The following is a 23931-nucleotide window of genomic DNA, read 5'->3' on the forward strand; positions in this document are numbered from 1 at the left end:
GCGAGCAGAAATGAGAGCAGACATGAAAAGAGGGTACCGAGGGCCAGACTGGATAAATAAATCAGTACCGATGAGAAAAGCAGCATGCCTTGCTGGCTGACATGTGGGGGTGGAGACAAAAAAGGGTAAAGAAAAATCAATATCTCCAGTAAAAGTTTATTTCATATTGATGACTGTTTACAACTGTTTCTTGCTGGGTTTTCTCACTGGGAGGATGTTGCAGGTCTGATGCAAAGCTCAGCCGGGGAGGCTTATCTGGGTCAGAGCTAGTTTCTGCTCTGGCTTCACCTTTCTTAGTCCAACAAGCTCCTCACTCTTACTGTCGACGACTGATTTGACCTCATGTCCTCCTGGGCCCCTGCCACCATGCAGACAGAGAGGCAGTTGACAGCTCTATTATCAAATCACAGGCTTATATCCATATGGCTGTTGCTGTCTCCTCATGTTGCTCCACACCAGACCTGAATTTACACTTCAAAGCATCGAAATATACTCTATGGCCCCCGCCCAGCTTCAAACAAATATCAGACACAGCAGAGTGTGATTATGATGCTGAGCCAAGGTGCCCATAAACAGTAAATCTGGGAGTCAGGCTGCCGTGGATGGAGGAGAAGGTGCTTTTGGAAACTTAACAGTGAGCCTGTCCTCTGAGAGGAGCACAGCTGCTGGGTCAGCAGATCCTTTAATAGTTACATGTGGTTCAGGACAGTCCAATACAAGTCCCAGATTTTGCACACTTCACAAAACTGGTTTTCCACAGCGCTCTGGGGCGTGAAGTTGCTCCAGAATAATGTTTCCAAATCCCAACACGAGCCACAACATCCCAGATTGTTCGACGCTGTGGTGAAAACCCATCGACCCAAATGTCATCTTTTCAAGATCTAAGAACAACAAGCTATTTTGAACTTGCTGTGCCACACAGTTTTTTTTCTGAAAGGCTTTCTCAGCGTGTATAGAAAAATGGAATCAATACACTGATGTTCGAAATTGTAGTTTTCACATGATATTCTCCTTTATAAAGCATTCATGAGAAGCTCTGTGTTAAGCAGTGCTCCAGCATTACTATTAATCAGTGCTTTACAATTGCATGGGCTGTGAGCATGTCCCATTTCACTATTTCAGTGACTGTGTGGAGTTTTCTCAGTTTTGTTCTGAGCTGCAGCTCAGAGGTTCTCTGACCCACAGCTGAGTGACACAGAGGAGATAGTCATCTGGGATGAGACACCACTCATCACTCTCACATCACAGCCCACACATACTGACAAGCCCCACTCCGACTCCACACAGCTCAAAGCCGCAAGACGACCGAGACGGACATCTTGTGACCGACGACGTGGTTACCAAGGCAACAGGGAAATAAGCCATGTGCTAATGTACCGGCCATTCTCAAATTAAGGACACCTTCACAGGATATAAAGAACACGTGTGAATGGCGGCGGTTGAGAGGTCGCTGTCAACCTTCACTGCACTCAGCTGCAAATAGTTTGAGAAAGCTCCACCTCAATCGATAAATCACTCAGTCAGTGACAGTGTGTGTGTGTTTGTGAGTGTGTTGGGGGTGTTTTGTGTACGTGTGCATGTCAGTGTGTTTGGTCAGATTTGATAAGTGGCTGCAGGGTAAGGTTTTCACAGTGATGACACAGAAAAATGTCTGTGCACATCTCATCTCAAGCTCCAGCATGAGCAACATTGCAGTGACAAAAAAAAAAAACAAAAAAAAAAACAAAAAAACAACAACTGTCCACTCTCTCCTAACGTGACTGAACAGATTGACCCGGGCATCTAAGAACTGGTGCCATCAAATCGACCTCACACCAGCGTGATGGTGATGAAACTGGCCCCTTACTGCCAAACATCCCACAGCAGAGACACAGCGGAGCGTTTCGAGGCAGGGCTGCTGGTGCGAGAGGGCCTCGTGACACAGTGGCACACAAACACTGCTGCACTTTATGGAATCACAGCCGCCATCATGTGAGGAGACAAGCTGCAGCACTTGGCTCCACTCTCACAGAGCTTCTTGATGGCTGGGTGAAAAATAATTGCAATAACGATGCATATAATTTACAGCGGCATGATGCTCTTGGCCTCTACAAGGGGGTGAAAATTAGCACTGGTGCCTAAGCACATGCATCAATGACACCATGCGTATCAATAATGCATTGAGCTCTGCTGTCGCTTCACTGCAATTCTTAAAGGGAGGGGTGACAGAAAAGAAATTCAGCAGTGTGGAGCTCACACAGGGCTTGTAGCGCACAGGTTAACATGTGTGCAACACCGCCCTTGGGGACTGGCGCAAGTGAGGCCGGTGTATCTAACACCCCCGGCCACAGAGAGAATCACACTGAACCTGGAACACCCTCATATCTGTGATTACACAGACCTCACCCACTGCAAGAGAGCAGCCTCACACCATTTAATGTGCATCGTTACGATTATGACGAAAAGTCAAATTCACAATCAAAGAGATTAACCACAAACACAGCCACTGAAATGACACATTAAAAATCACTTAGGCTGCACCAACAGGTGGTGCTCTCGTGTACAGCCAAGCCAGGGCAAGACAATTAACAACAAACTGCACGATCCAAAATGGGCACACTAACCTTGATTAGTTGGCTAAAGATGTGAGGTAAAGAAGAGCTGCCTCCAGCCTTGACCTCTAACCCTCCACTGCTAGAAGTGGCAGATTGACAATGAGCTAAAAGAGGCTGGGGATGTTCTGTCGAAGGGAGAGGTCGGCCTGATTGAACAGACCTTTCATCAGTTGGGCTTATCCCAATATGGAGAGAGCGAGCAAGAGAAGAGGAGGGGGGGCTGCTTAAAGCAAAAGAAATCCTGTTTTTACTTGAAGTGTCAGTGAGAGGATCATAAAAATGGCCTGAAGCAGAGGGAGACACACAGAGCTGGTTTTAACTGGGGATTTAAAATGGAGGTCTGACCGCCCATCCTCCCTCCTCCCCGCCTTACACAACCTAGCCAGCGTAAGCCCACCTGCACACGCATGAACATGAGCACACGCCGAGCAGTATTGCATCAACAATGGTGTAACATCACTTTGCCATAAACAGTGTAGAGCTTCAAATGTCCGGATTTCTTTGCTTTATACAACACTACGACAGGCATTTTATAATCCAGAGGTGCACACACAAACACACTCTGGTGTTTTTCACCTATTCCCTGAATGGGTGGACAAGTTGGTCCCTTCCTGCACAGTAAACACAGCATTTCCATTAGAGTTGGGAGTGTGTTCAGTGCTCTGTGACTCAGACACTGCAGCGCCGTGACTGTGTCTCTCTGGCTCAACCAATGCTCTCTCTAACACCGAGCATCAATAACATGGCCTCTGGTTTGTGCCACTTCACAGGAGCTATAGGGGCTACACAATGCTTTCCAAAGTGATGAGCTACTACAGGCAATAGGCAGGGCGCGCAGTATCCAAGGAATTAGGGTTAAATAGCTTTTGTAACAGTCCTTGCTTTCAGCCACTGATGTACACAAAACTGACACACACACACTCATACCCATAAGCATGCCCACATGATAATTTCTCTGTCATTTGCACACAGAGAGGCAGATGAATATGTAAATAACTCGAGAGGGGAATATGGATCCCCTGTGCTGGGAAAGGAATATGTTAATGACCGATGCAGGGTGTTAATCACAAGTGTAGGGTGCATAGATGCGTTTAGCAGTGGTGTGGGGCCTATGCAAATTAAATGCATGGGTGAAAGAGGCGTGTAAATCACAGGACTCCGTGACAGAAAGTCAGCGGTGCAAGAAATATAGTTGTTGGTGTAAACAAATCAAATATACTAACCAGGAACATTATGGGGCGAATCACCCAGCAAAAAAATTCTTTGGATGTTTGTGCACGTGGATGAAATTCTATACCGCTCTGCTCTTGTCTGTTTAACATTCGAAACTCAAACCAAGACGCTGTGATAAGGGCTGTTGCAGCAGCAACAGTTGCCAGGGAAACCTGATGGCAGGATGCTGAGGGTTGGTGCTGGAAGAGTAGAGATGGGGGGCGTTTTATGTGAGGACACGGGTACAATGCTCAGGTTGATTTGCTACCACTGAAGGAACACTGGCCGACTCATCGAAATATGGCACCTCAAAGGAACGTGACTGGCATGGGGCAACAAGGTGCCTTACGATGCCCCGATGGTAATGCCGTTTGGCGCATTGGTCTGAGTTTGTAGTCATAGCAACGAGGTGTTGACATAGCGCAATCGCACTCTGAGCACTGTGATGGCGATGACATTCAGGAAAGCACAGAGCGAGTGTGAGGGAGCTTGTAAACCAGAGCAGGGTCTTTCCTGTCCCCCTGTGCAGACAAAAAAGGACCCAGTGCCAACCATTTCACACTCACTATTTCTCCTCTCGAGCAGAGCCAAAGGGATACAGAGAGTGATACTACAACTAAAGTTGATTAGAACAAAAAGAAAAGAAAAATAGCCACCAAATTTCACAGACTTCAACTGCCATTTTATGTGCCAGGTTTTTTTAATTTTCAAAGTGACCTCTGCTAACAGAACATCTCTCATAATTATAACCAGTGTAATTAGCTAATTATAATAACAATAACAATATTACAATAAAGGTAACACTTGATTTAAAAAAACAGAAAATAATCAAAACTAGATAAAAACCCAAAATGAAAAACACTTATAATAGTTTTTTTTAAAAGAGATCTATAAGGTTCTATATTTTTTCATTTAATCGTCTTTTTTCTTTAGAAAACAATTCACCCACCACTGTATACTGTACTTTATGTCACCTTCTCCTTCACCCAACGAGCTGCGCTTACCTTTAAAAATGTTTGGCAATGCCTGTCGTCCATTTAGCTCCCTGTTGCCATGAAATCCACTCACACACGATAACACTGAGATACAGTTGTGAAATTATCCTCTGCAAAGGAGCAGTCTTCATCAAAAGGTTCATGTCCTGTCTGTAATGCGTGGTAACATGAGGGGTCCTGACTGCTAGAGACATCAGAGCAGACAAGTAAGTGGGGTCTGGATGGTGGGAGCCATTTTGAGGGCCAGGTTATTTCCTGCAGATGCATGTGGAGTTCACTTAGTGGCACGATGAGTCGGTCCCACTGCTGTTCACCAGCTGAAGTCCAACATCATCCGTCATAACAAAACTACAGTGTCAAGTACATATGAAAAAAAAGTAGTCAGCTATTTGTAGAACAAGAAGTAATAATAATAGTCATGTTAACGCTAATAATGATAACACAACAATAATATGTCATGTGCCGTTGTGATGGATCTAATATGTCGAAACCGAATGCTGATCAAATCTAGAATTAGTTTTTTGAGCGCATGCTAAAGTAGCATGGGCAACTTTTTAGTATATATATATATATATATATATATATATACGTAACATACTGTTGATCATTGTGTCGTGTTGATCTTTAAATAACAAAACAAAGCTCAAGCTTGTTATCATTATTACCATTATGATCATTATTATTAAGACTGCAGCTGAGCTGGATACCAAATGATGAGGAGCTATAGTTGTATTTCATATTTTCGCAGTAGTATCACAAAGATCCTATATCCACCAATGACCCTGTTGATGTGAATGCCTCGGGTGGGGGGTGAAAACTTTGTGCAGCTACAAAAAAAGGTGAGACCAAAATAATTTCACTCAAATTTACTTTGCAAGGTTTTTGTTTTGCCTCCATCTCATGAAATGCCTCTGTCCTACGTGTGTCCTTTAGCAGTACAGTCAGGGCGGCCATCTTGTTCCAACTTGAGAGTAGTTGTGGGAGGGCCACTACAACATCTGTGTGTACTTGTCTTTTTTTGTTTTTTTTTCAATATATATTCTTCAGATGTTGTAGTTTTCAGTCTGAAGCTTAATAAGGACTCTTTATAATTTATTTCTTTGAATGAAAATATATTTACGGTATATATAATATGTACTTTCAGTCACTTTTTTATCTCTTTTATCACTCATTGTCTTTTTTTTCTCCTCCCACGATAAACCCACTCATTTCTTTTCTACTTCAGACAAGACAGTAGCCAGTTACGTGTGAATGGGAAAAAAGTGAGAAAGTGAGAGTGAAACCACTGTTGTTGGTCTGTCTCCCTGCAAACTCCAGGTCTGATGAGTGTCCTGGACAGGATCACTGCACTGCTCTAATTCTGCTTCCTGGAAACCTGGGACCGTACCGTTCGTCCAAACCATATGTTTGTTATTCAGTGTCTCTGCCAAACAATAATCTGACAACATGGTCAATGGCCATTATCACATCGCCCTTCAAATACATACACTGAATATGTCTGGAAATATACGAATCAATTTGTATAAAACCTAGAGGCTCACTGCACATGTGTATCATTCATAGCTTTCCACTCTGATTGTGGACGCATATGGAAATAGTTGGCTTGATCTTGGACTTTGGCAAAGATTTTAGCAGGTTACACAGGTAACTGAATGACTCTGATGTGTCTGGTGTATTTTATAAATGTTTGTTTAGTTAAAAACTATGTGCAGAAGCTATTGTGGGCCTAGTGATCAGATATTGTCCTCTGTCTCCTTCAGTCTTTCTATTCGCTTCTCTCTCACAAAGCAGTGACTATGTGAAATTTCATCTCTGCTGGAACCTGTCCATGAGGACAGAAGGCTACATCAGTCTCATATACTCACAGACACTTTCTGTGTCATAGTCTCTATCCAGCATCACTTCCTCCTTAACTCTTACTTCCACTCTCACTTTTACTCAGATTTGAGTCTCTTGCACATTTTCTTTGGAGCCACTCTTAAAGAGCAGTGGCTCATTCTGGCCTTTCCCCATGAGGCCTTTCAGAGAACTGTGGAGACCCAGCTGGGGAAGAGGTACAGGGGAGGGTAAGGTGCCACCTGTGAGTGTTCCCCCACATGTGGAGGTTGGAACCTGGGAACAGGATAAAGATGTGTTCTGAGAGCAAGGTGAGGGGTTGTTGTTGTTGTTGAGGCCCACACCAGAGATTGTGCCCATGCCCAGGCCCATCATGTTGTTGTTGAAGTGATGGGTTTTGTAGTAGTGGTTGAGGTGCTCTGACCGAGCCAGATTTGGCAGGTTGACCATCTCCGGGTGGTGCAGCCGGAGGCTCTGGCCCCCTCCAATTCCACTGCTTCCGCTCTGCGTCACGGTGGAGCCTCCTGAGATTCCGCTGCCTCTGCCACTCGCTCCGGCCCCAAGCTCGTCCTCCACGTTGATGATCTCAATGGCACGAGCAGGGCCATGGTGTTTATGCAGCTGGTGCTGCTTCCTCAACTTGTAGAACACCACCAACATCACTGCTGCCATGAAGGTAATGGCTACAAAGCAGCCAATGATGATCTTGGTGGTCTTCATCACATCATCTAGGCCTGAGAAGCCCGGCTCAGTGATTGGCACAGTGAACGTGGGTCGGGTGGCGCGGGGAGAAGGGGAGGACCAGCCAGCTGAAAGAGAAGAAGCTGTGGTGGAAACACCATCTGGCCACAAGTGACCCGAGGGAGTAGGGCCAGGGTGAATACGAATGAAGGTTTCATTAGTGGCAACCAGCGCAGAATCCTCCTCTCCTGCATTCTCCACTGTTTCCACAGTGACTGTTGTAAAGTAGGTGTAGTTGACACTGGCGTCAGCAGCAGTGACATTGAGGACAGCAGTTGCTGTGGTGTTTCCAGCAGCATTGGTCACCATGCAGGTGTACTGGCCTGTGTCTCGGAGGGTGACATTTGTAAAGTTGAGCGTGCCATCGTGCAGGACTGATATCCGCACCCGGTAAGAGCCGTGGGTCATTAGAGTGCCATTAGGGGTGATCCAGTTGACTGATGTTGTTGAGGTGCTTGTGCGACACTTCAGCTCAGCGGCCATACCCTCTGTGACATTGAGGTCTGTTGGTGGTTCCACAATGACAGGCGCATAGCAGGTGAAGTGGCTTTGATCAAGCTCTCCAATGTACTTGCCCTTCAAGAATGGGGGCGCATGGCAGCGGGCACAGCAGGTGGTGTTGCTGGGCACCGTTTCTTTTAACCACCAACTAAGCCAGAGCACATCACAGTTGCAGACCCAGGGATTGTGGTTAAGGTGTACCCTCTCCAGCTGGTGAAGGGGCGTGAAGAGGTCATGGGGCAAGGAGTGCAGGGAGTTATGGGACAGGTTAAGCTCCTCCAGGTTTTTCAGGTCATCGAAAGCATTACGCTCAATGACGGACACCTGTGAGTGCATGAGCCAGAGCTTGCGGAGAGACTCTAAGCCCTGGAAGGAGCCTGGTCGGATGATCTCCAGTCGGTTTCCAGACAGCTCCAGTTCCTCCAAACGCAAAAGGGCTGTCAATTTGGGAATGTCCTTCAGTCCACACATGCCCAGGTTCAGGTAACGTAGATTGATGAGGCCCACGAAGGCTGCATCAGAGATGAAATCCAACTTCTTGAGCTCACCCAGGTCCAGGCGACGAAGCGAGGGCACGCGGTGGAAGGCATAGCCTGGTAGAGTCTCAATGGGATTGTTGCGCAGCCACAGCTCCCGCAGCTTGCTGAGGTACTCGAAGGCATGTGATGGCACCAGTGTGAGGCGGTTGTCGAAGAGCTCCAGTGTGTTGAGGTTGGGGAGGCCATTGAATGCTCCGACTTCAATCTGACGGATCTGATTCTTGGAGAGTTGGAGGATCTCGAGGTGCCTCAAATGCTTGAAGGTGTCAGACTTGATAATCTGGAAAGAGAGATGATGATGAAGTTACTATACAACATGTAGAATAGTTAATGAAGATTACAAACAGATATTTAAGTGTTTGATAATAGGTTTTTTGGATACATTTGATGATGGAAGGTTGTAAAAGGTTATAGAAATTATACTCAGGGCATCCAAATTTTACTCTGGCTCTGACTTTAAGCAAAATATTAATTTGTCTGTCATGTGATACAACTTTCCTAGTCGTAGTAGTTTTTTGTTGATTTTTTTGTCTTATCATATTATAATAAAAGTCTTGCAAAAGCAAGAACAAACACTTTGCCAAGAAGAAAAAGGCTGAATATGGCAATACACATTTTTATAAACTATGTAAATGTTTCTCTGCTCATAATGGTAAAAAGCTGATCTCTCCATCTTAGCGGCTATTGTTGACGCCTGCAGGGGAAGGTGACACGAGAAAGACTCACACTGACTGCTGATGGTGACACGAGTCAGTTAAACATGCTTCCTAGTGACAAAGCCATGTTGTTGAAAAACAATATGCATCAGGTAATGGACGGAGATTAAAAAAAGGCAAAAAACAGGGATCACGCTTAGTAGTTAACTGCTTATTCAAGAAATGTGACAAAAAAGCAGGAGGTAAACTTTTGGTTGCATCACTAATAAGCACTATGGTAAACCTATTGTAAGCCCAGTCCTATTCCTAACCCTGACCGTATTTCAGACACTGAAGTGCTTTTCCCACAGTTGATTCAAAGAGACTCTGGGGCCTATTTACTGACACATTAATCCCCTGATAACAAACTGATTATCAGTGTTGGACAATTCAAAGAGGTGTCAGCACAAATCACCACAGATGACAAAGCTAAGACACCGAAAAACAGTCAAAAATATTCTGTGTGACTCTTCACTTTAACCCATTTTACAAATGAACAACTGAAATAAATGTTTTTGTGCAGGAGGACACGATTTGTGAAACATGGGAGCTGCAGGCCCTGGACGCTACATACTCGCATCGGTCCGTCCAACTCAAGCTCCATTGGGCGAGAAGTCAAAGACAGACGGCACGTGAGCGTGACCAAAAGGCCCTTAAATCTGTGACGGTTTGAGATATGTGTGGCCAAAGCCCTCTGTGAGACACACAGAGACTCCTGGAGTCAGGCCATTGCCTCTTCTGTATGTAGAGCAGGAGGAGGGGGGGTTAGGCAAAGAGGGGCCAGAGAGAGAGAGAGAGAAGGGTGGGGATGTTAAGAGGAGGTGGGAGCTGTCAAGGCTTTCCTCTCAGGGTACTCAGTGTAGGAAAAAATAAGCCAGAGAATCTAGGATGCCTTCAGGTGTTAAAACATTTTTAGATTTTTAATCATTTCAAATGGGCCTGCAGGATATAACAAACCAAATCGAAATTTGTAGGCTAAAAATGAAACGCAACAAATGTTGTTATTGGTTCTTTACTCTTTTCTTCCATGTGAGCTGCACCGCTTAAAACGTCACACACACAATCATGCGGCATGATGTCCCATTTATGCTCCGTTACCGTCACATAACGTTTAATAAGATGTTTCCTCTGAGGAATAGAGGATATCAGACTGCTCTGCCCAATGTACAGAGCAGTCTGACATGATTAGAGATGCGCTAGACAATTTTAACAATGTCTAGGATACTCGTTGCTTTTCATTAATGTAGTGGAAATGAATTTTTAAATCACAAAAGAACAAAGCACCGTCAGCAACATGAGGAGGAATCCAATTACTTCAAATGCTGCTGCAAAGAGTAAACTCCAGCCACTGTGTTTATAAATGTAGAGACTCGTGTGCTTTGTATCGATGGTCTGTGGTTAAATGATCTTCCCTTGCAGCTGTAAAGCCACAAAACACTGTCTAGGGACTCTAGATAAATTGGTAATGCATACAAAAGGCAGCACTATGTCATAGAAATACGCCTTGCTTTCAATTCATAAAATATTCCCTCAGTTCAGTGGAGGCTTAAGTGCACTTTTTCTACCATTATCGCTGCTTACTTTTCTGTCTATTCTCCGAACTTAAGTTTCTGAGAGAAAACCTGTATCAACAAGTTAATCCTAACATCCGCTCCTGTCTAAGGTTCTTATGATAATGGGTAGAAAATGAATAAATAAAAGAATTCATATATAAGTATAAAAAGACACATATGTATAATCAGGTCTATTTGGATTTCTTTGAGCACTCTGAAGTAGAAAATCCTCAGTCTGTCACGAGGGATTTTTGCCTTCTATCAATAACTTGTATAAATGGCTACACTTACAATAAATGAAATCAATAACTGTATTAAGATGTGTCGACAGGCTGTGAGCTGGTAAAGACACAGTGGCATGTATGAGTGTGATAGAATGTGTGTTTTCTCCATGTGATTTATGCTGTGATGCAGTTGTAAATAAAATGAGAGTGAACCATGACCTCCAGTCGGTCATCATCTATTCGAGAAACAACTGGCAGTCAAAAGAAATCAATAATACTTTCAGACAAGCATTAAATTACTTTGCTTGATGCGACTTAGAGCAATAAAATATGAATTTATTTTAAATTAAAAGACATTTTACTGACATCTAGACATGTATTTATCCTCTCTATGTACTCTCTGCCATATTAGTTTTCTAAACTTTTTGCTGTGTATATCAACACAAATCAACATTGGGAATTTTCACAGCTAAAAATCTGTCTTCGTAACATATTGTTTAAATTTTGACCTGGTTAGTTTTGGTTTCACATTGTGACTTCTTATGACATACGCACCTTCTGTCATCATCACCTATGTTTGCTGCGTCTACTTATACTTAACACCGATTGGTTTGTAGACTGACATGCTTCTGGCGTTGGTGTGTTGTCGATAACATTTTTTTTCATCGAAGAAAATGTGTCTTTCTGTTTTGAATGCAGGAAATGAATGAACTGGTTCACTGTGTTTATTACTGCTGCCAATAATGGTAGTAATATCATAATGATATTACTATCAGAAAAATTAAAACATCCTCATCATCATCTACTGAGGTAAAGACTGCAAGAAATCCTTTGAACCGCTTCTGCTTCTTTTTTCCTTTTCTATTAATTAATGTTGTCTGAACTTCTTGCTATTGGTGCAAAACTCCTACCTACTCAAGAAAAAGGTTTCACATTGAAAACATAGCGAACCGTGATCAAGTTTGATCAGGGTCGAGACCACTTCTTTTGGTTGGTACAAATTTTAGTTAGCTGGTCCGAGGCAACTTTCACACCAGTTATTTTGGTTCAGACTAAACTGAAACGTCCAAAGGTCCGAACCAAACAAGGTACGTGTGAATGAGACCATTGACAAGACATGCTTTGACCTGACGAGCGAGTATTTACCTGTATTGAGTTCTCCTGCAGATTGAGGTATCGTGTGTTGACAGATATGCTCTCGGGCACCTCCTCCAGGTTTTGCCTGGTGCAGATGACTCGGCTGGCCTGGTTGGAACAGGTGCAGAGGGAGGGGCAGGAGGAAGCGGCTCCTACCAACTCCGGCCCAGGGAGGAGGAGCCGCAGTAGCAGCTGGGCCAATAGAAAGAGGAAGGGGGAAGGGCCGGGAAGGCAGGTCAGCGTGGCGATGCGCATGGCAACTGGGACATGACCCTGCTCTTTAATCCGAAGGTACAGGTGAGGTGACTCCACTCTGGTGGATTTGTGAGAAAAGGTTTACTTTCCCTTTGGTTCTCCAGTGGCAATTTGTTCTTTCTAATTCCACATCCTTTGAGTTGTTTTGTGTCCTCTGTCGATCTCTGTGCTTTTCTCCCTTGTTTTTTGCACATAGAAATATGCAGATAAACAGATGTTATTCCCTTTTTTTTCTCCCGCGTGTTGTCTGGGGATTCGACTGAGGCTTTTTGTGAAGTGAGAAGAACCCAGGAGTTACTGTGGAAGAACAAAAGAAAGAGAGACAAAGACAGAGCAGATATTAAAGCCAGAACACAGACAGCTCGCCGTGTTTTCACCAACAGAGAATGAATAGAACAAATAATAGGTAGACATCTACAGTGTAGCTTATCATGGGACAGACTGTCTAAAAATCTGTGAGAAGCATTAGAACTTCTTTGTCTCTGCTCATATCAAATCCCACATAATCCCTGAGCAGACATTTTGTCAGAAATCAAATCCTTACACCCAGGGCAGGTGGAAGCCGATTTCTGTAATTAATGGTTCAAGGTGCTGGAACAGAAATACAAAAACATGCAATCTTAAGTAGGACAGCAGGGTATTTTCTGCCTTAACATGACTGCATTCAGCATGTAAACATGAATAAATCAGAAAGACATTCATTTTTGATTGTAAACAGATGAGCTGCATCACACACGATCATACTGAAACAGCAGAAGCAATTGGGTTTTTATCATAATTTCCACTTGGAATTGATTGAAACTTGCACATAGTTAATTTCAGAGCAGGAGGTACTGCAATTATTTTCATGATACATTTAATTAATAAATGTAATATATTCGTACCCCTCCGTTTTGAGCGTTCGTGTGTAGGGGTAGGGTGTCCCAATCCTTGTTGGGATGGAGGGGTAGCGGCAAGTGTTGGTCTATACAGATTTCCAAGAATGCTTTGCAAATCACTGGCAAAATAGCTGCAAAAGCGATTCGAGAGACCCACAAATCTAGCATTTTCTCCATTAATAAGGATTTAAATATTATGATAATAACCGTAATATCTAAGTTTAATATCTTTAATTTTTTTTCAAAACAACCTAAAAAAAAGCAGGAAAACGTGTCCTGGTAATTTGATTTACCTGCACTAGCGTCGATGTTATTTGTTTATTATAGGTTTGTCACTTTAGTAACTGCAAGCAATAACATTGGTTTATTTAAGATCTCAACAATGTTATTACAATTACATCCCTGGCAAAACGATTTCAACCACTTCTCCTTGTAACTTTGTTTCAAGGCGCAAGATAACCCTCGAAAACAAGGGGTAGGCTTAGGAAGAAGGGGTGAAATGGGATTGGGTCTAAGAGATGATTCACACAAACCTCTGGCAATAGATCTCAGTTATCTATTGAAAACATTTACCATGTTGGCAATGTGTGGGCTCTCTTATGTATTACTTTGATGCAATAAAATATATACTATTGACATGTGTCCCTCATTCACTCTGATGTGAAACACAATGTTGTCATTCTTAAAGTGTGAATAGATAAATATCTTTATGTTTCTTGAAAGGGCACAAAAAGAGCGTAACAGTAACTGCCCACTTTTAGAACAGCTCTGGTTTCGTAAGTAAATGTCACGTTAATTTTCTCCATTTCAGACGTTTGAGAAAATCCTTATAAAAAGAGTTTTAAGCCTGGAACCAGGCCGACCAGCTCCCAGCTGAATCCTGACCATAAAACATTAGTTTCAAAACAAAAAAATATTGGAAAAAGGCAAAGGTACAAGACTGTGTCCATAATTATTTTAAGAGTGGGAAAGGAACTACACATCCCATAACCCATTGTGAACCAATATGCTGTCCATCACTAACACTACACTCCAGTACATGACCTGAGTCAAAGTCATTTTCACCCGGTTGGACTTTTCCTCATCTCTAAACCCCCTTTTCCACTGGTCAAAAAACCCCAATAACATCTGGCTTTTGTCCACATTCACTCCCAGGTCAGATTACTCTGCAGTAGACATGGGTTTTAATCGCTTCGGCTCTGATGGAAACATGACACCCAGGTGAATGCGCCGATTTGGCAAGACAGCGAAGAGAGAGCGCTTCAGTTTTTGGTGGGTTTGTGACATTGAGCATGAGGCACCAGGGAGGAAAAAACAGGAAGGCAAAACACCCGGCAATGGGAAAGGAGACAATTGCCTTCAACACACATTTAAATAACCTGCATATATCTAATTATACATAATAATGTTGGTGTGAAAGTGGTAGAAACAACCACAGCAGGCTTAGAAAGGAAAGTCGTGGTTGCTCTGTGGTAAACATAATTAAACGCTGATCATTGGCAGAATGATTTTTGTGGTTGTGGTAATCCCAACAATCTCTTCAAGTAAAAAAAAAAAAAAAAAAAATCACTTTCTGAAAGCAACAGGGTTTATGGGGAGGACTATTAATAACACCACTAGTGTGAGATCGAGGCTTCCAATCATCTGAGCCACAGTTTCATTTAACGCTAATTATACCAGGGTATGGCAATTAATAAGACAATGACATATTGATGTTTGAATGTGCGACCGCCTTTAAAGGGATAGTTCACCCAAAAATGAAAATTCACTCATTATCTACTCACCATTATGCTCCTAGTTACTGTTGCAGAGGATATTTAGGCTTAAGACATGGTGTAAATGATGCCGTTTCAGGTGGAATTTGAATGTCGGTGCTTACGGACACTTTGATGACACCACAGGAGCAGTATGGCGTCATTCTATGGGTTTTTTCTGTTGTTTTTTGAAGAAGTGGTCACCAGTTAATTCAGTTGTATTGGATTTGGCTGTAACGCTGTTTACCCCTGAAACTCCAAAAGTGTTTTGTGGACTCAAACACTTCACCCACCCCTCCATCGGCAAAGTGGTGAGCAGATAATGAGTGAATTTTCATATTTGTGTGCAGCATCCCTTTATTTAACTCATACTTATCAAAGCAGGTTCCAGCCCTGGAAAACATCACCAGCCTGAATCCAAGTAGGAGAAGTGTAAAGTTTTTTGCAGCAGGAGCACAGACTGAAATGCAAATTCTGCTCCTGTATAAGAACAGTATTGTATGCTCCAGGGGCTGGAGAAGGATAGCGAATGGTGCAGTTTACAATAACTGAAATGTATGGCCAAATACAGTCCGGCTCCACCTTCATGTGAGCCACTCACCCTCTAACCTCAAATAAGAGCATCCAGCAATATGGATATGGTTTTCCATGATGATGGTTGTAATGATGGGACTTTGACATGCAAAGTTTCATTTGAAAAGCTGAGCATCCTCACTTGGCACAGTAAGAAAGGAGACGGGAGTAAGAAAGAGAGAGAATGAGAAAGAGAGAAGGATTATTAATCTGATAGATGACTGTATGGCTGCAGGCAGAGAAGGGAATTATCAACACTACAGTAATAGATGAATACTGAACAGCTGCAGAGAGCGGGCCGGAGAAAGAGAGAGGGAGGGAGAGAGAGAAAGAAAGAGATAGAGATGGAGACAGATGGAGGGAAGGTTGAGTGAGAGGGATGATGAGGGATAAAGACCCAGGGAGAGGTATAAATAGTGAGAAGAGCAAAAAAGAGATCAGTAAAAAGAAAGATAAAAAAAGTGGAAGAGGGAAAATAAGGAGGGAGAGGGGAAGGAGACACATTAATATTAATCATCTCTTGCTCAGTGAGAGAGAGAGAGAAAGAAAGAGAGAGAGAGATGGGGGCTCAATAGAGAGATGAATATAAAATAGAGAGATGGAGGGAGGGGAATGACAACACAGAGACGCATATAAAACAGAGAGCAACAGAGAGATGGAGGCAAGAAACAATATGAGGGGATGAATATGAAACAGGTGGAGACACAGAGAGAGAGAGCGACAGAGAGAGGTTTCTCTTGAGTCCTGGATGAGTGGGAGGAGAGGTGGGGGTGAGATTGATCAATAATGTGTACGCAGTATAGTTCAATGACATTAAAACACACACACAAGGACGATATGATAAATCAGCAGCATCATCTCCGCTCAGACAGAACCGCAACTGCAGCACCTGCAACATGCGGTGGCGGTGGGGATGCGGCCGTCACCTGAGGGATGCCGGCTCTCGCTGCCCTGCAACTGCCCTTCGCCTCCATCACGACACACAGCGGTGCCAGCAGCGATGGATAAAGAGGCACTCAAGCGTTATTTTTGGCTCAGCTCTCACCTTTTTTTTTTTTACGTTTTTTTAATTTCCAGTCACCTTTTCCTTCCTTCTACCAGTGAGACCTGCGTTGCAGAGCTATTTCAGGTAGACGGCGTCTGAGCGTAGTTGAAAGGTGCAAGAAAAAGAGAAAGTGGAGACTGGGGTTAAGATGGTCGCTCAGATGTTGGGTGGGTGGGGTTGGGGTGGATGAGGAGAGGGAGACTAGTTGGAGCTGACAGCTGGTTAGAGGCTGTTTGAATGTGCTCTGCCTCACTGCTGTCACTTCCCACATGATACAATAGTCTCTACCTGTACTCCTCCCTCCTCTTCCTCTCTCCATCTCCCCTGATATCTCCCATCTCCTTCTATAAAACGAGGAACACTCGCTGCTTCTTCTTCTTCTCTGTGCACACCCCCCCCCCTCCCTCGTTCCGCCATGTTGCCTCCCCTCACACTTTCTTCCTCCCTAGTACAACATACTGTATTTCCGGGACCTCCCTCCGCCCCCTCCCCACCTATATGGCCCTCTGTAGTGGCCACACTGACCTTGCAGTTTAATGAAAGATCAATCTGCTACAATGATGCATATTAATCTTTAACCCCAACACACACACACACACCCCACACACACCCCACACACACACATCACAACCCCCGATTCTCCTCACAAACACACTGCAGCTTCCTTTCCCCCCTTTTGCTCTCTCTCGCTGCATTCAAATCTTAGCCAACAGAGTTACCATGGTTACCTATTCACCACAGTCTCACACTCCGTCCAGCTGTATCCCACCAATTCCACATCCACCCCGCTCCTCCTCCCCCCTCATTAGCACCCTATACACATTCATATAGAAAAGGCACGGAGCGAACACGAGTGTGAATGACACCGACTCTCTGGAAGACCATTAAGTCTGCGTTACAGCAGGCCGCATTCAGGTTTTTAGCACCGATGATTTTAATTCATCCCGAGTGTCGGCCCAAATGACAAACAGCCATAAATCACACACGTAAAGGTCAGGGTCACTCTTCCTGTGAGTGATGATGCTGTGGCAGATTAAAAGATAAGCAAACTGACATTCTGGCGACTTAAAAGAAATTAAATGGACATAGAAATAATAAAATGAAAGGGCAGCTTTTAGCACCTTAAGGCCCTTAATCAGTTTCTCAATATGAGCACTGGACTGCGACATGAACACACAGATTTGAGTCAAAAACAGTTTAGATTATCACAGGAAAGATGTCCATATTTGTGTATTGTGTCCTTGCTGTGGGGCATGGAAGAGGTGATGTCACGCATTCCCAAGAACCAATCAAAACATGACGACAGTTGATTTTTTTCCTCATGATGCTATCTTGTTACTTTACATTACACTACAGATCATTTAGGTCATGCTTCTATCCAAAGCGACTTACAAAAAGTGCATTCAACCATGAGGGTACACACCCAGAACAGCAAGAGTCATGTAAGTACATTAGCTTCAAAAAAGACAAATTACTAAGTGCAACTAAACTAAGATCATCTTCTTCATGAAGGCGTAGTCAGAAGAGATGTGCTTTAGTCTGCAACAGGAGATGTGTTGACTTTCTGCTGTCCTGATGTCAATGGGGAGCTCGTTCCACCATTTGTGAACCAGGACAGAAAACAGTTGTGATTTTGAGTGGTTAGGTGCCCCCTCGCACTGAGGGAGCAGCAAGCCAATTGACCAATGCAGAGCGTAGTGGATGGGCTGGGGTCTAAAGGTTAACCCATACTGGATGATGCTGGGCCCTTTCCCTTTGCAGCACGGTATGAAAGTACTAGTGTCTTGAAGCAGATATGGGCAGCCACTGGTAACCAGTGAAGGGAGCAGAGGAGCATTGTGGTCCAGTCCTCCGTTTAGAACTTCGGTAGGTAGAAGACCAGCAGAGCTGCCGCATTCTGCATTCCTGTCAAGTCTTTAAAGGTGACGGATTATACTTTTCCAGTGTTTCTCTCTAGTGTGTTAAACTTTTTCAAAGTTAAAAATAAAAACAGACCTGCAACAATGGGCAGTGTTGTCACAATACCATAATTTTGGTTTCGTTATTGATACCAAGTCAACTTCGATACTTTTTCGAGTTGCTCTATTTGAGCCAGACATCTGCAGTAAAAGCAAATGGGTTCGACAAATTATGGTGATAAATTTGTCATAGCAGCGGGTTTAATTAATTTGTGAGGCTACAGTAGCGTGCAGGCTAAACCTGGGTTTAAGCTTCCATGAAATGCCAATGCAACACTTAGCTGTTTCTGCAGCCAGTGTGTCCTGGGTGTTATCCCTAAAGTATTGATACTAATAAAACTAGGTATCATTTTTAACAGATGGGTATTGTGATACCTTTCTAGTGTAGAGCATGTAAACAATTTCAAATGATACAAATTAAAACTAGAATGGCACTATGTAGAGCACATACCTCTCCAAGACCAAACTGCACAAAATCATAGCTATCAGTTCCTTAATTAAGCCTAGTCTTCGTTAGTCGCGATTCGTGAATTATTTCCGGGGAAAAATGTTGAGAAGTAAAAAAATTCTTCTTGGATCTGCCCCCTGATCTGGATCTGTGGCCAACTTTAATGTCCTCTCTGACCTACACTACATCTGTTGGCCAAGTTATATGGAAATCCGTCCAAGAGTTTTTGTGTAATCTTGCCGATAAACAGACGTTCCTACCAACCAACCAACCAACCGACCGACAAACGGACAGGAGTGAAAACAGAACCTTCTTGGTGGAGGTAATTATTATCTTGAATATGGGCTTAATATGTCTCCTTTAATAAACAGTTTTATGTTTTAATTTTAAATTCTAACTTTTAACAAGATTGTTGCTTATTTAAATACATTCAATTCTATTGAAACCTAAAATCAATAATGGATCACTTTCATGTGCAGTAAAGACAAACCCGCAGGTTCATCTCGTCATTTTCGTTGCGGTTGTCATCCATTTCTGTTTAAAAACTAATCATCAGATTCATACTTGCTGATGTTGCATAGTCAAATACAACTACTGATAATGTACAGTAGTAGAGTTAAGAGTCTGCATGTGTAAGTTAATGCAGGACCGATGTGGTGACAGAGTTGAAAGTGTACAAGTAGTTTTTTCTCTGACAGGGAGATGAATAAAACCAGCAGATTCTTGGAACAGAAGATTAAATACACTCAAATTCCTAAATCACAGCTGAATGTTTTGCAAAATGGTCAGAAGCTGATGGCCCAGAATGTTCCCAGTATTCCTTTTAAAGTTTCCCTTGAGCTTCACAGAGTAGCTTCAAAGTTTAATTAAAAACGTCTCCCCACACTGTTAGACAACATTACACATATAACATAATCTCTGCTCGATGAAATATTCAGATTTAAGACCATTTTAGGAAGCTGAAGGAGTCCATCAAATAAAAATTCCAGATGTCCTGCATTTTTACACCGATACAGTACTTCGTTCTAATTCAGTCAGACTCTTTTGACATCTTTAGGATCTTGACAGGAATTTCAAATAACATTTTGTGCATTTGAGAAAATGCTTGGTTGCGTGATATGAATTTTTGATGCCTGATTCGCCACAGGGCCTGTAGGGCCTAAAAGGTTAAAAGACCCCCTTCGTTAGGTTTTTGATCCTAGCTGCAATGATGTATCCCGCAAATTTTATTTCATGAAGATTTATGTCAGCCTCTAAAGGTTGGGTAATTGAGTTTGGATAATTTTACCCTCCACTACAACTCTGCCTGTGACCACAGAGCCATAATGTCAGGGGGAAGAATTAGCAGAGCAGGATTTTGCTCCTTGCGTTGCCAGAAGTGAGGAATTGTCAGCAGGGTTCACTGACTATGAATGGGCTGTGCAGCACATGGTTAGACGGAAACTTTTTTAAGTGATGCGCTGAGTGACTATCAGGTGCAGCTGACAATTGGACAAGTTCAGCTGCTCTCTCAAGTGTTCCGTCTGCACATCAGCATGAAGGCCAATAATAACTTGATAAATAGACGTATGTGAAGCCAACGTGGAAGAGCCTGAAAACTACGATAATAATAATAAAAAACTGGTTCAAACCATGAATTGATTATGTCAACACAAAAACTGGATGCTTTTACTTTGAAACAGGTACAGGTACAAGTGTTGCAAATAATTATGCTTGTGAAATTGAAAACATTGAAACTGTGGTGAAAGATCATTCTCACTGTCTATTGTGCAGTGAACCACATGCAGCATGTGGAGAAAAGGGGAGAGACCCCAACTCTAGAAGAGCAGCATGGCTCACAGGCAGGAGACGCACCTGAGACATGCAGCTCTCGTGGCTGCTCTAACCGGATCAAATGAAAAGCAAGGGTTCCGGGCGTCGGGTTGGGGTTGTAAAAAGACTCAGTTCCTATAGAAGTCTATGAGAAAATTACTCTCACTTCTCACTTGATTTATAACGTCAGTAAACATTTTCCCATGGAGATTATGGTCTAAATGGTTTCATCTACTTTCAACTCTTAGTATGATGGTCATTTTGTGAAATTATGGATCCATTTAGAGTCAAATAGACGATAAAGCACAGTATGCATTTAGGCCTGGTTCTGTGAGATTGAGAGACACCATAGCACCTTTCAATCGGTGCAGGTTTCAAAAACCCAAGATGACGCTGAACAAAATGCCAAACTCTAGGCTCCAAAACGGCAGCGCACTAACCAATAAGTGACATCATGGTGGGTTGCCACCTCACACACAAAAATGGCAGCTTATTCACCCACAGGAAGAAGAAAAAAGGGGTGAATAATGTTTGCAGTGGGATTAGACCTGTGATCTATCCTGGTCACAGGGTTGTTCCATGTGATGCTTAAAGACAGTAGAAAATGTGTTCTCACACACCTCAGGTCCTGGGACAAGGGAGTCATTTACAATAATAACATAAAACAGATTTTATCCCAGACAGCAGATTACAAGTTTACCTACTGTGCCACAGCTGCTGATACTTCTGTTATATGAGGGATGGCATGTTTCACGGCAGCTGATGATTCAGTCAATTTACCCAATTTACTTTTTATTAAAATTCAGTTAGCGCTGGCCTGTGTCTGAAATGATGAATATGATAATGCTTTTCTGATCAATATCAATATTGATCGACAACACTGTCTGAGCCTCTTAATCAGAACTGAATTCAGGGATCAGGTTCCTCAGCGAGCGGCTATTTACGTAAATCTTGTGTCTCAGCGCAGACCTTTAGTGGCACACGTTCTGCAGTAACAACTGTTTCAGAGGCTTTACCACCCACAGAAAAATAGAATTCAGAGGGGAAATTGGCTCCTTTGATCTAAACAGCATCAATATCGGCCTTAACAGCCCACATAACAGATCGCAATAAAAAACGATTCAGGAACTATCTTCTGCAGAATTTGCAGCACACAAGTAAACAGGGACAATTCTTGAGGTCTAATTGCTCACGACTGGCAGAGTTATTGTAGTGAGGGTGATGAACAGGGCAAAAGTGAGAACCTAGATCCACCTCCTGCCTCGCCCCCTCCAACCCTCCGTCTCCTGTTTCAGGTTGAGTGCCAGCAGCGACGGGGATGTGTCCTCACAAACTGACAGAGGCTTGGCACCTTGAGGCATCGCTAGGGGGCAAAGTCTCAAGGGAAATGTGAGGTCCATGTGTCGAATAGAGGATTGTCCCCGCTCTCCCACCTTTGAGCAGATTCTTTTAAGCTCTTTTAAGCTTTCCAGGACTTTGTCACAGTTTTGGGTGCTCGTCCAAATGGTCATCTTAGGGTCACTGACTGCGTCTCTGTCAGATGCACTTTTTACACAAATAACATAGTTTATTCATGTGAATATGTATTTGTTTTGAGTATTTTTATAAAATCTAATTTAATTTTACCTTTTGCTTGAACATCAACCTAATTAATTAGTCATTTTGCTCAGATTTTTTAGCAATTTACTGAAATTAATTTTATTTTTTCACTTGTTTTAAGAAATTATATTTTGACACAAATCAATGGGATACAAAAAAGAATCATACTTGATGATACACCTAACAAATCCTTCAAATTAAGCATATTACAAAGATATAATATCTCCACTAAGGATAGAACATCAATGTAAACTTTCAAGTCCATATTTGTATTTTAAGGGATTCCAAGCCAAAAATGTTAATTAAATGTTAATTTACTAAAATATGTACATATTTATATTTACTGCTTCTGTAAAAGCGTCATCATATTCTGTTGAATCTATGTCAGTGATTATCTCACATTTACCTCAGTCCGACCACGTCTAGTTTCCGATTGGTTATTTCAGCCACATGTTGTCTAAGAAGGGGTGATTCAGTTAATTGCATTGCAAAGCTTTTTTGCAGACAACAGCAGCCAACAGTGGCCAAAAACCAATGAATGCTCTGAGAGCAGAAAGAAAGAACCAAAACAGCACAGTTTTGGGACAGTAAACGCACAACTACTGCATCTGAAATGTACTACTTGCAGCATTGAGCCAAAATGCAAAGCTATTGTAGAGCAGTGAAAAAGGTCACCAGCTTACTCAGGAATGTGTGTTCTACAGCAATATTTAGCTAAATTTGGCTAACACCAGCCGCCAGAAGCTATTGGTCATACCAAAGCAAGAGTGAAGCTATAGCTGTAAAATCCTTGAGTGTAATGAATTGAGCAATGGTGTGTTTTATTGCTAATGAAGTAAATTTTTATTTGCATGAGGAAGAATGCGTTATTTCTCCTGAAAAAGTCGCATAGTCTCACTTTTAAGATTTGTAAAGCTGAGGGTCTCTGCTGAGTCAAATGATAATTATACATAGGTTCACACCTATTCATATCTTAGCAGTATTACGAACAAGGTGGCAACATTTCTAAAATAAAATAAATTGCTGCTAATGCAAACCAAATGTCCTATTGCTGCAGCTTCACATTAAAATCATTTAACTGGAAAAACACAAGTCAATGAATGAAGTCGTCAGATTGCTCAACAAAAATGCATCTACGAGACAAGATAACCGTAATTTCCTGCATTTTCTGACCGGGGATCAGTTTGAAGTTTTGTAGGGAGTGATGGAAGAGACAGGAGCAGCCAGAGTGAGAGCTGTTTCCAAAAAGACTCGCTCCTCCAGTGAACTCCTTTGAACACAAGGTTCCAAACCAAAGCAGTCTAATCTCACTGCTTCTTATTTGAAGGGAATACGACGGGCCACAATACAATCAAGCAGGAGGATGCAGAGAGGTCTTTCACTTTCCCAGACGTTAATTTCTTCAGGCCTTCCCAGGCCAAGGCGGCGCTGCTCTATCACAAGTGTGATCTCGGTGCTGCGCAGCTCATAAGAAGCAGACAAATTTAGGATATGATAAATCAGCGCTAATATGATTACCCTCAGTGTCTGCTGGTTAACATAAAAAAAACACTAAATTTTCACTTAGCAGGCGTTCCTCACT

The 23931-nt window shown here is 42.7% G+C and overlaps 1 protein-coding gene across 3 annotated transcripts in view; it reads right to left on the reverse strand.

Annotated features, from left to right (window-relative positions):
• Positions 1-4466: 4466 nt before the first annotated feature.
• The window catches only part of lrrc4ba (leucine rich repeat containing 4Ba), a 34324-nt gene continuing 14859 nt past the window's right edge, over positions 4467-23931 (reverse strand). For all 3 annotated transcript variants that reach the window (XM_069524485.1, XM_069524486.1, XM_069524487.1), the window contains 2 exons: positions 12037-12579; positions 4467-8698 (listed from right to left, as the gene is read on the reverse strand). In XM_069524485.1, the coding sequence (XP_069380586.1) occupies positions 6740-8698; positions 12037-12282 (2205 nt within the window). In that variant the 5' untranslated portion in view covers positions 12283-12579 and the 3' untranslated portion in view covers positions 4467-6739. The remainder of the gene's footprint in view (positions 8699-12036; positions 12580-23931) is intronic.

The sequence above is a fragment of the Paralichthys olivaceus genome, chromosome 5 (assembly GCF_024713975.1).
Source record: "Paralichthys olivaceus isolate ysfri-2021 chromosome 5, ASM2471397v2, whole genome shotgun sequence".
In the NCBI taxonomy this organism is placed as follows: domain Eukaryota; kingdom Metazoa; phylum Chordata; class Actinopteri; order Pleuronectiformes; family Paralichthyidae; genus Paralichthys; species Paralichthys olivaceus.